Source organism: Pipistrellus hanaki (assembly GCF_964339955.1).
Source record: "Pipistrellus hanaki genome assembly, chromosome: 11".
NCBI classification, from domain to species: domain Eukaryota; kingdom Metazoa; phylum Chordata; class Mammalia; order Chiroptera; family Vespertilionidae; genus Pipistrellus; species Pipistrellus hanaki.
This window is the reverse complement of record NC_140513.1, coordinates 10,877,836-10,890,662: the sequence shown is the minus strand read 5'-3', so window position 1 is coordinate 10,890,662 and position 12,827 is coordinate 10,877,836. Positions and strand designations below refer to the sequence as shown.

Sequence of the window (12,827 nt, the reverse complement as noted above, 5' to 3'; positions counted from 1 at the left end):
CACCCCTCCCTCTGTCAATTAGAAGTTAGTTCGGCCCTGGGTGGAGGGGACCAGAGGGGTCCTGGTGGTGGGAGGATTGACGGAGTTGTTGGCAAGTGTGTGGGGAGGGGGTTCTGAGGCCACAAGGAATGATTTCAGGAACTAGAAAAGGGCGCAGGACTTGCTATTGGGCTTGAGGGGAGACAAAGTTAAGTCTTCACCACCCAGAGGCGCCCTCTCCCCTGAAGAAGGCGCGGCCTGGAGCAGAGTTGGCCGAGGCGCGCCCCCAGGTTCAGAAGCCGGGTTGCGCCGGGCGTGGGGTGAAGGTGGCTCGGCTGGGCCGAGCTCGGGGGTGTCGGGCGGGGGGGGGAAGCGTGAGCGAGTCCCTAAGTGCTAGGAATCTGGAGAGGGTGGTGCGGCTGAGGACACTGCGGGAGGGAGCGGCCTTAGGGGATCCGGGGAGAGGAGAGGGGGCGACTGGGATTGGCCCGAGGCCGGGCGGAGCCTCCGGAACGCTCGGGGTCCGGGGGGAGCGGAGTGGGGCCGGGCGGGCGGCGGGCCGAGGAGGCGGGGCGGGAGGGCGGGCCGGGCCGGGCGGGAGGCGGAGCCGGGAGCCGGGGGCCGCCGGCGAGCGTCTCCGCGGCTCCTTTGCTCCGGCGCCCAGCTTCCCTCCGCCGCCGCCGCCGCCGCTCGTTCCTCCTCCGCCGCCGCGGCCGCCGCTTGCCGCCCCGCAGCCCCTCCGCCATGGCCGCCGCCGCCGGCGCCCGGCGCAGCCCCGGCCCCAGCCCGGCGCTCCGGGGGCGGCTGAGGCTCGGCTTCCACCCGGCGCCGCCGCTGCTGCTGCTCCTGCTCCTGCTGCCGCCGCCGCCGCTGCTGGCCGGCGCCACCGCCACCGCCGCCTCGCGGGAGCCCGACAGCCCCTGCCGGCTCAAGACGGTCACGGTGTCCACGCTGCCCGCGCTGCGGGACAGCGACATCGGCTGGAGCGGCGCCCGCGCCGGGGCCGGGGCCGGGGCCGGGGCCGGGACCGGGACCGGGACCGCGGCCGGAGCTGGAGCCGCCGCCGCCGCCGCCGCAGCTTCCTCGGGCTCCGCCAGCTCCGCGGGCGCCCCCGCCGAGGCGCGCCTCCTGCTCTTTGTGCGGAACGAGCTGCCGGGGCGCATCGCGGTGCAGGACGACCTGGACAACACCGAGCTGCCCTTCTTCACCCTGGGTAAGGCCGGCGCCGGCGGCCCCGGGAACCGTGAGCCCGTGAAGTCGGAGGGGTGGGGGCGCCTTGGGGATCCCCGACCCGGGCGGCCCGGAGCGGGACCCGGGCAGCTGGAGGGCCCGGAGGGCGCACAGGTGGTTGGAGAGGACTCTGGGGCTGGAGGTCCCGGAGAGTGCGTGGCGGGAGCCCGGGGCGCGCCAGCCTTTCTGCGGCGGCGGAGACCTGCGCCCCAGTCTCAGCCCAGACGCTGAGCCCTGCTGGGTCCGTCTCGACCGACACCCAGGACCCCCGAAATGAGTGTGTTGGAGCCCGGGGACCCCCGGCGCTGAGAGTGCTGGAGCCCGGGGACCCCCGGCGCTGAGTGTGCTGGATCCCGGGGACCCCGGCGGTGAGTGTGCTGCAGCCCGGGGACCCCCGGCGCTGAGTGTTGCTGCAGCTGGGGGACCCCAGGCGCAACCCTCCGCTCCCGGGCCAGGGGTGGTCCGGTGCCCACTGCTCCCGTGTGCGTGGTCCCCGCCAGCCGAGTTGCCGCCCCTTCGCCCTCGGGTCGGAGTTGTGGTCTCTGCTCTAAGGGATGGATTTTAGCCAAAACATGAGTGGAGAAGCTCCAGTAGCACTGCCCTTCCCTCGTAAACAGAGTTCCCCAGGGGGCTGGGTGACCTTGGCCGAGTCGCTTCCCGCAAGGCCTCTGCGCTGGCGGTCTGTGCGTGCGGCGGGGAGGCTGCGTGATCTCCGAGTCCGGGGTTCCGAAGTCTGCACTCAGGATCGCCCCCCTCACCCTCCACCCTGGGCCGTCACACTCGCCTTTCTACATCCCTCGCCGCCGACAGCCACGGGGCTAATAATAATAATAACGTAAAAGTGAAAAACATGGAAGGAGGGGAGAGGACAGAGTGGGGGTTGAAGGGGGGGGCTCCCACGGAAAAGTTAATCAGAAAGTTCTCCGGCAGCTGGCTGCCTGCTGGCTCCCAGCGCGAATCCCAGAGGAGTCGGCCTGCGGAGCGGCCGTGGGAAGCGCGGCTGGTTTCCCACCCGAGTAATTGATAGCTTAATTATCTCCGAGAGCGGCTACAAAATGCGGCTCCCCTCAGCGCGCTCTGCCACCGGCCGCTTGAGTTCCCCTCCCCTCCCAGGGCTTGGGGCGCGGGGCTGGGGGCTGGATTGGTTGTGGGAGTCTGGTCAACAGCTGCGGCGCCTACAGGGCGCGGGGGCTCGCCCGCCCCGGAGCCTTGGGAGCTGGGCTTCCCGGGATCCCGCCTTCTTGAATCATCAGGGTGATGAGCCTTCATGGTCAGCACCTGCCCAGAATCGGCTTGGGCCTCTGAGGTTAACTCCTTGCTGGCCCGAGAAGCCCCGGAGAATAAACATTGGAGTAGACACCTCTCTCCTGGGAGACACGCTGTTTGTCAGTGTGTGTTTTGTGACCCCTGCCCATTCCCTGTCTCGATGGCTGCCTCTGGGGATTTGAGCCCCTGCCAGGCCCCTCCTGCTCTGAGCTGGAGCCTGGGGTTTCTGGCCCTGGGGCTCTCCCCATCCAGCTGTAACCCGAGCATGCTGAGCTTTCTGGGAGGCCCAGAGGGAGGGCGCCTGCAGGACCCCAGAGACTTCCCTTGTCTGTCATGTGAGACCCACAGGCGAGCACGCAAGTGCACACACACACACACACACACACACACGCACACATGAGTACACAGTTTCATCTGTGGGGCTGCTCATTCCCACTGAAGGGACTGAGGTTGGAGATAGGGTTGCTTTAGGGGAACAGCTAACTTTGGACTCAGGGCCAACTCCTCCTCCTTCCCCCAGAGGGACACATTTGGTGGTCACTCCCAGTCTCCACCTTCTTTCATGGCCCCGGCAGTCTCTCTACAGTGGGGCGCTCTGGAGGCCAGGAGTACAAATCTCCCTAAATGCCTGGCCAAAGGAGGGGGAAGGGGAACTTGCTTGGATGTGGTGTTACTTGGAAGCGAGGACCCCAGAGCATTACAGTTCCCCAAGGAGGTGGAGGACCCAGTTCGGTCCATGAATATGAGTCGCCCCCATATTCCTGGAGCTGTCAACCTCTGCCACTTTAAACTTTGGTTTTCTAGAAGGAATGGGTGGGGAGCTGGAAGTCTCCATTCCCCCAGGACTGGGGATTGAGCTCCAGAGTCTCCTGGCGCCTCCATTTGAAGTCTTCCGCCTGCTCCAACACAGGTGACTGAGCCTGGAGCCTGGGGACAGCCTGCCATGGAGTGGCCCCGTGCTGCTGTCCTCATTGTCAGCTCTGAGCCCTTTTGGATGTATGTAGGGGATTGGGTTCCCTCCTCCTCCTCCTCCTCCTCCTCCTCCTCCTCCTCCTCCTCCTCCCCTACCTTCTCCTCTTTCCCCACTCTGTGCCCTGGGCTGGCAGCTCAAGGCGCTCCCTCCCCCCAGATTTGGCTAGCGAGGTAGTCACCAGATGGCCAAGTATAGCAGGAGCTGTGTAGGGAGGCGTGGGCTTTTTATTTGTGTTGGTCTTCCACTGTTTGCGTGTAAACATGGAGTGCACAGTGAGCTCAGGGAGGGCTAGGCTGGCTGGTAATGAGGGCTGCTGCTTGGGGAGGGAGAGGGGACAAGGATCCATTTATGGACATATCTTTCCCAGGGTCCTGAGGCAGCCCCATCCCATCCCAAGACCTTTTAAACAGCATTTGTTTAAAAGCTGAGGAATTGTGTCTGCTGGGTTGGGCGAATCTTTCACTACTAACTGGCCAGTTCAAGGGCTTTGGAGATGGCACACGCCACTTCTGGGCAAGCCATCAGTGAATGCCAAGGCCTGCCAATAGTGGGGTATGTGGAGCCACCACTAGGGGGTGATGGTGACTGCCAAAGCCCTCTGGAGAAGCTTTGGGGCCCAGAGTTGTTGGTAAAATGTTTCTGGCATTAAAGGGGAGTGGGTGATTGAACAAATAAATGGTAGAATTCCCATTTTACTCAAGTCCCACTGGGGGAACTCAAGGTAATTTTCCCCACACTGCCTACCGTCGTCTGTCACCAAAGTCACCTGCATATCTGGCCCTTCCTCCTTCCACTGTGCCTCTGTGGTTCCAGTTATTGGCTGTTATTGGTCATGCCCAGATTTAAATGAGTTTTCTCAAGGTCTTTTCCTCTTCATACGTCTACACTTCCCACCGTGTTCCAGCCTGCTTTGTGTAGATGAAAGTTTCCCTCAGAGATGAAAGAGCTCCCGGGTTCTGTGCTGGGCCTCTGCTTTATAATCGAATTATAAGTCAGTGGTGTTGACAGAGTGAATTTTCCTAGAAGTGGTCAAGGAACAGGGAGTGCCTGAGAGCTGTAGTTTTGCCTGTTATTGTATATTCACATAAAATATATGGAGAGGGCACTGCTGTGATTGTCACTTGACAGGTTGGGAAGCATTCATAGAGAGAGGTCGAGTACCTAACCCCAGGTCCGACTGTGAATCAGTGGCAGACCAGGGCCTGGAACCTTAGTTTACCATACGCCTACCTGCCGACATAAGACAATTCTTACTAATTTGCTTTGTCACATAAATCAGACAGGAGAGGCGTGTGCTCTGCATTTGGGGGAGGGCAGGCAATTGCTAAGTAGGCATCCTGAGTGCATGGAGGTGCTGGTTATACATGCATGCAGGGTCTGGTGCCTGGTTCTGGTGAGAAATAGAGCAGTCATCAACATGGCAACGCTTCTCTTCAGGAACTTCAGCTGCAGCAGTGAGCTGCAACCTGAGAGTTCCAGTGTGAGGCGTGAGTGAAATGACCTCTAGTGGCCCTGCCAGCGCAAAGTTTTGTGACTCATGGGATGTCAAAGGGCACTGCATTTAATGGTGCCCACGAGTGATGGAGGTCACACCACCTTCAGTGACATCAGGGTGGAAGACATCTCTCTAGAGTCGGAGAAGGTTGGGGTCACTTCCCGGACAGGAAAAGCCCCAGGCGAGGCCTTGGAGGATACACCAGAGAAGTTGAATGATCCCATAAAGCTTGGTTAAGATTTGGCATCTCAGCTATGGCCCACAGTGACCTTGAACATGTCATTTACACCCTCCCTCCCCCAGAGCTTCAGTTCTTTGTGCTGTAATAGGAGTGGGTAGATGAGCCCTAAAATAATCCTAAGGTGCAAAGATTCTGTGAACTTGAACTGCCCTGACCTTGTCTGTCACTCTCGATGAGCTCCCCGTTGCTTTTCACTGGCTCCTCTCCTTTGCCAGGAACATGGGAGTGCTGGGGAGGACTGACTGGGAAGGGAGAACTTGATCAGGAGCCACTGGCAGTGCAGGGCTCCGGAGGTAACCCTGCATTTCACTCGGTCCTTCTCCGCCCCGGGCAGCCCTGGGGTTTGCTTGCGGATGTAGCTTTCATGTCTGCAGGTAGGGAAGGGACATCCTTCTTCCTGTGCGTGATAGTGGTGCGGCCGGGCTGTTTACCACCGGCCTTGATTCAGCAAAAGAGGGAAGAAGAGAGAAGATTGAGTACCCAGCGGTTCACTGTCAGAATTTCCTACTAATTTGCTTTGTCGCATAAATCAGACCGGGGAGGCGTGGGCTTGCACTTGGGGGAGGGCTGGTGAAGAGGGAAGAGCCGTCCAATCAAGTGTCTTTAAATGCACCTCCATGAGTAGACAGGACAGCGTCCTGCAGATCTGTGCCCGCCGGATGCTCTTTGCAGGAAGGTGAGTGGCCTGAGTGGAAGGGAAAGATACTGTTTGAAGTGCCAACTTGGTCAGGTCTGCAAAGATTCCTTAAAATACAGGCACAAGTAGATGCCCAAAGAGAAAAGCCTCCGTAAGGGGGGAGGGACCGGGGAGCAGGTCACACACGGGCTGTTAGAAGCACGGAGGTTCGCCTAAGAACAACAGTCCACAGAAGGCTGGCGGAGCTTCCTTCACATGCCAGCAGGGAATGAGGTGTGTGCTCATTTTCCCTGCCTGGCTCTAAGGAATGAATCTTCAAAAGGTGCAGATAGGAAGGGGATAGGAGTTCCACCAGAAGGATGTGTCCCTGGGAGCTGTCCAGCAGCCCAACCTTCTGAAGCTGGCCAGGGCGGAACCATGTGGGGGAAGCCTTCAAGCAGAGTCTAGCAGCTTTGGGCAGGCATTTGGAGAAAGGACCCCAGCCCTGGGAGACAGTTGGGCTATTTGCTCTTTTGGTTTCCGCAGGTTTATGCCAGTCGCTACAGATACAGATAATAGCAAGCTGGGGTTTCTGAAGAGATTTCTGACCACAGAATAGTTGTTAAAATCAGTTCCATTGTTTTTACTGTGTGTGTGTGTGTGTGTGTGTGTGTGTGTGAGAGAGAGAGAGAGGGAGGAAGAAAATTTTGGGATAGATAAGAGGGAGAATTTAAATGTTTTCAAACAAAGGTAGATTTTTTATTTTTAAAGGTATGTTATTTCCTCATTTGGGCACTAGGCCCCTTTTACTAAATAAAGTGTTCCGGGTCCAACCAGCATGGCTTAGGATTGAGCGTCGACCTATGAACCAGGAGATCTTGGCTTGATTCCCAGTCAGGGCACATGCCCGGGTTGCAGGCTGAATCCCCAGTGTGGGGCATGCTAGAGGCAGCCAATCAATGATTCTCTTATCGCTGATGTTTTCTCTCTCTCTCTCTCTCTCTCTCTCTCTCTCTCTCTCTCTCTCTCTCTTTCTCTCTCTCTCTCTCTCTCCCTCTCTTCTTCCCTCCCTCCCTCCCTCCCTCTCCCTTCCTCTCTGAAATCAATAAAAATACGTTAAAAATGAACAAACACACATACAAATATACAAACAAAAAGTGTTTGGGTAGCACGGAAAGGTCTAGGTCCCCCCTGTTCTGATGCCCCAGGCTTCTAGGACACTGTGAATAAGAGTCCTGGGCATGTATGGTGTTCAGTGGTCTCTGATCTGTGTCTTTTTCCCCTTTTCACTCACTGCCCTCACTCCATCCCCAGCTCCAATGTGATGGCCATTGAAGACTCAGGGCAGAGAGAGAGGGATTCCATCTGCCCTCAGAAAAGTACTCTGTTCCTGAGAGGTAATGGGTGGGAGAGAGGAGAATTTGCTTTAGAGGGGCTCACGCTTGGTCAAGGCCAACCAGGTTTGCTGTTGCTGGGGGTCATTTTCACCAGCGTAGAAGGCACAGCTCTGCTGACTTTGGTGTGACCTGGGGCTGGACAGTTCCCCTGAGCTGGGCCCCCAGGCCATAAGGTCATGCTGTAATTGTCATTTATGGCAGGTCCTGTCCTCACCCCCTTGCTTTGCTGTAAACTAGTCCTTGGCTGGCCACACGTGGTGGAGGGAGAGAAGGATGTGCAATGACTTCCTTTTGTGAAGCCATGTAAACTATTACCACAACCATGGACACGGGGACTCCCACTATCACAGATTCCTAGAGCTCATGGAATCCACTGGGCATGTTATATGGCAGCATTGTGGCAGACAAGGGAGGAAAGCTACCTCAGGTTCAGCAGTTCAGAGTTCAACCCAGTGGCCTTGAATCCCATCCATGCTTCTTTCCATCACAACACTAGACCTCCAACAGGTGGCTCTGCATTTAAACACACCTTTGTCCGTAACTCGGTCATAAAATGCACCACCCTCTCCTGGTCCCCCTGCAAAAGCCAAAAAAACAAAAACAAAACAAAACAAAAAACAACAACAAAAAACAACAAAACAAAAACAAATCTAAGGAGACATATCCCTAGGGCAGTGGTCGGCAAATTCATTAATCAACAGAGCCAAATATCAACAGTTCAATAATTGAAATTTCTTCTGAAAGCCAATTTTTAAAAAATATATTTTATTGATTGATTTTTTACAGAGAGGAAGGGAGAGAGATAGAGAGCTAGAAATGTTGATGAGAGAGAAACATCGACCAGCTGCCTCCTGCACACCCCCCACCGGGGATGTGCCTGCAACCAACATACATGCCCCTGACGGGAATCAAACCTGGGACCCTTCAGTCTGCAGACCGAAGCTCTACCACTGAGCTAAACCGGTTTCGGCTGAAAGCCAATTTTTTTTTAAACTTAAACTTCTTCTAACACCACTTCTTCAAAATAGACTAGCCCAGGCAGTGGTATTTTGTGAAAGAGCCACATTCAAGGAGCCAAAGAGCCATAGTACAATGATTGAAATTTCTTTTGAGAGCCGGAAACCGACTTCTGTGCATGGGCCATGGAGTTTCAATCGCACTGCACATGCGTGCCCTCACGTGGTATTTTGTGGAAGAGCCACACACAAGGGGCCAAAGAGCCGCATGTGGCTCGCGAGCCGCAGTTTGCCGACCACTGGGGTGGAGGAAGCCTCATTGCCTTTCACAGCTGCCTGGGGCGGGGAGCAGAAAAGCCTGCTGTTTTCCAGGGAAGGAAGGGAAGAGTCAGGTTTAACTTTGAGGCGGAGCAGCATCACGGGGCTGCTTCCTTTACAGAGCACATACTTTCCCAAGTTCTCACACTGACCAGCTAGTGGCAACCGAAGATTAGCTATCGCAGGCGAGCTGGGTTTCCCTCCTTCAGCAGAGCAGCAGCCCTCTGGCCCAGAGGGAGGCAGGCAGCAGCGCTTGTCAGGACTGGCTGCGTTCCCCATCGCTGACACTCCGTTCACTGGCTCTGTGCTGCTGTCCGCAGGAGTGCTTTTGCACCACAGCCCCCACTGAGACTTCTGTTTGGATTGGGAGGGGAGTGTTGGCGACTTACAGGAATATGTGTAGCTTCCTTTCTGGCACACGAGAACACGCAGGCAGCACACTCTGTGAATCAGATGTGGACAAGGATGGTGCATCTTATAACAGGCTAGGGTTTTAACCACAAAGGGGAAACATTTTTCTGCCCCCAGTATCACTGCCCCTGGTGCATCCCACCTCAACACTTCTCCCCACTAAGATTTCCACAGACCTCACTGGTCTGGCCTCTTGCCTGATCCTCCCTGATTCCTGTCTGTATGTGCAGAGAGAGTGATTTCATTTAAAGTCCACATATGATCGTGTTTCTCCTCTCCTAACACACCTCACTGGTTCCCCATGGCTCTTAGTATGAAGTCCAGGCTCCTCACTGAGGTACAAGGTCCATAATCGGATCTGCTCAGACTGTCCTACCCTGAGAATACTTTCTTCTGTTCCTATAACTCTGCCCCACCACCTGGGAAAATTCCTTCCTACCTTTCGAGACTGAACTCAAATGTCGATTTATCTTTGAAGCCTTTCCTGACCTCTTCACACTGAAGTTGAGCATTGTGGGCCTTGGCATCCACTATCAATATAAAGTCTGAGATAGCAATGCTAGTCTTTTAAGGGCAGATGAGCCCCTACAATGTGCTAGACACTGTTCAAGTGCTTAGGACTGTGTGTGTGTGTGTGTGTGTGTGTGAGAGAGAGAGACTGTATGTGTGTAGTGAGGAGAGGACAATAATAATAATCATTTATACTAAAAAAAAAAGGGTAATATGCCAATTAGACTGGGAGATCTTCTGGATGTCCTTCCTGTCAAAGCGATGGTGGCAGGGCTGAGGCAGAAGTAGTTAGGGGAGAGCAGGCCGGTGGGGTGAGGGGAGGCAATTGGGGGTGATCAGGCTGGCAGGGGGCAGTTGGAGGCGATCAGGCTGGGGGGGGGGCAGTTGGGGCAATCAGGCCAGCAGGGCAGGGTAGTTGGGGGCAATAAGGCTGGCAGGGGATGCAGTTAGAGGTGATCAGACCAGAAAGGCCAGCATGCAGAGTGGTTAAGGGTGATCAGGCAAGCAGGCAGGTGAGCAGTTAGGAGCCAGCGTTTCCTGGATTGAGAGAGGGTTGTCCCAGATTGGAAAGGATGCAGGCCAGGCTGAGGGACACCCCCCCCCCCCTCCATGCATGAATTTTGTGCACCAGGCCACTAATCCTATATAATAAAAGCCTAATATGAAATTGTCCCCTCGACCTGGAGTTTGACCAGGGAGTGGGACTGGCCAGCCAGTGGCCAACTGCCCATGGGCCAACCGTCTGTAGGCAGCCCAGGGAAGGGAGGACCCAGCTTTTAGCCGGCAGCTGTTAGGGACCCTTACCCATGTATGAATTTTGTGCACTTAGCCTGTAGTAATAAATAAGAAATAACATAATATGGGAGGTGATGAATTGTATGAAAAAGGGCAAAAAATAAAATGGGAAATTTTGGGACAAGACACCGGTTTTAATGCTAAGTAGGTAGACTGAGAGGAGCTTATGGAGAATGTAGGGTTGGCACAGAGACTGGGAGGCGATGGAGGAGTTTGCCAAGTAGGATCTAGGAGAGGAGCCTTCCGGATGGAGAAGGGCTTCCGCACACCTGACTCCGCAGCACAGGCAGAGTGCCCAAGGGCCAATGAGGCCGGTGCTGCCACTGGAGTGAGCACGGGTGCGCAGGACAGGAAGGAGGACGGGAGAGGACCAGGGAGTCACCTGGGGCCATCCAAGTTGCCTTCCCCATCTGGGCTTTTCCTCGGAGTGAAATGGAGAAGCCCTGCAGGATTATGAGCAAAAGAGTGTCCATGTCTGACTTCCGTTTCCAAAGAATCACTCAGGCTGCTCTGTGGAGAGGCAGAGGTGGGAGCAGCAAGGCCTGGCAGTCTGTGCAGGTGAGATGGCGGTGGCTTGGAGCAGGAGTGTTTGCCTATCTTGCCTATGGATCCTTATGCAGAGAACATGCTTTCTTCACTCTGGGGCTGTGATGACTCACCGTGCGCTTGGCATATCCTAGGTGCTCAGAGCATCTTCCATGACGAGAACCTGCGATTGCCAAGTATTATCCCAGTACCCACACTGAGTAAAACCAGAGAGGCGTGGGCACCCCGGCCATCTGTGAAGTCCGGGAAGCTTTCCCTTTTCTGGGATACCATAGCCATTTCCTGCACCTTTTCTCACCTCATGATTCTGGGATGTGTATCAGCTGAGTGATGGGACCCCTTGGATTAGAGGAAAGACCTGATCTTGAAAATCATGGCAGGCAGATAAGGGATTTGAACCTGTGCCGGGTGGCAAACAGAGGCTTTGATATGTTGAAGGAGTTGATACCATGGTTGTGGGATCCTCAAATGTCACAGATGATAAGAATTAGGACATCCTCTGAACGAAACCCTTCTATAAAAGCCGGGGAATCGAGGTCACCATAGCAAGTCAGCGGTGGAGCCGGGCACCAGATTCTGATGTGCTTGAGTCCCTCTCCTGTGTATCTTCCTCCCGCCTTAGGTGTGGAGGGAGGAAGGGAACCAAAATTCCCAGATGGTGGCATTCTGGCATGGCGTAGGCCAGTGGTGGGCAAACTCATTAGTCAACAGAGCCAAATATCAACAGTACAACGATTTGAAATTTCTTTTGAGAGCCACATTTTTTAAACGTAAACTTCTTCTAACACCACTTCTTCAAAATAGATTTGCCCAGGCCATGGCATTTTGTGGAAGAGCCACACTCCAGGGGCCAAAGAGCTGCATGTGGCTTGCGAGCCACAGTTTGCCAACTACTGGCGTAGGCTGTGGAAACCGTGACTACGTATTGCATCCTTACTATGCCCCAGATGCTGTGCTGGTACCTCTGTTATCTCACTCCATCCTTCCCCCCGTGCTAAAAGGCAGGGCACATTTGCCCCATGTTATAGGCGAGCATGGTAGCTCCGAGGAGAAAAGGGACATACCCACGATCACACAGCTGGTATATGGGCAAGCTGGGCCCAAGCTCCTTCCTACCTCGTTCAGAACCCAGTGCTCTCTCTGCCTCCCCTGCTGCCCAGAACCAGGAGTGTTCTTGGATTTGCATCTCTTTGACAGCCTCTTTCCCTTTTTTTCTCTTTCTCTGCTCATTACCAGGAAGTGGGAGATGTTTCTCCTATAGGGACCTCAGGTGTGACAGCCTCCCAGGCCCAAGGGACTGCACACCTTGTGTCTGTGCTGCCAGGAGCTGACTCAGCGCCCCCCAGGCCCTGCTGCTCCCGCTCATTTGCGGCGAGAGCACCGGGCCTTGTCTCATTTTATTCTAGGTGCCACTCATTACCCCTGGGCTGCTTGGCGCTGGCATTCCGAGTTTCTGTGCCTTTTTGATTCTCTTCCTCCTTTTCTTCCTCACACCCTCTCTCCTTTCCCAGTTCCCTCTCTCCCCAGTGCTTTGAGGAGGCCCACCTTGGCTAGGCACAGTGTCATACGGGAGATTTGTGATCAGTCTTTATAGTCCTAGAAATTGTCAAGGCATCGGTTGCTGGAGATCAGGCCCCTATTTCTATGTTTCTGTCACTCCTCTGCTCCACCTCAAGGTGAGTTTTGTCCACCCAATGCTTCTTAGCAGCATTATGCAGATTTTACTTCCCATTTTGAAAATGGGATTTATATTACATTATCTATGCGTATGGGATATGGATAATAATATGTAATATTTATATCTACATTATAATGCTGTTAAAGTCTAAGTAAATAGCGTGTATTTCTATAGTATCAGAACTCACGTTAGCAGGTTTGGCTTAGTGGATGGAGCATTGGCCTGCCGACTGAGGGTTCTGGGTTCAATTCCAGTCAAGGACACATGCCCTGGGTGCTTGTGGGCTTCATCTCCAGTAGGGGGCGTACAGGAGGCAGCCAATAAATGATTCTCATCATTGATGTTTCTATCTCTCCCTCTACCTTCCTCTCTGAAGGCAATAAAAATAAAATATGTTATTAGATCTGGGTAAAATA

General features: G+C 54.9%; 1 protein-coding gene across 3 annotated transcripts in view; it reads left to right on the top strand.

Moving 5' to 3' along the window:
* Positions 1-593: 593 nt before the first annotated feature.
* Positions 594-12,827, top strand: part of ASTN2 (astrotactin 2) — a 700,862-nt gene continuing 688,628 nt past the window's right edge. For all 3 annotated transcript variants that reach the window (XM_084898878.1, XM_084898877.1, XM_084898876.1), the window contains exon 1: positions 594-1,192. In XM_084898878.1, coding sequence (XP_084755004.1) covers positions 724-1,192 — 469 coding nt within the window. In that variant the 5' untranslated portion in view covers positions 594-723. The remainder of the gene's footprint in view (positions 1,193-12,827) is intronic.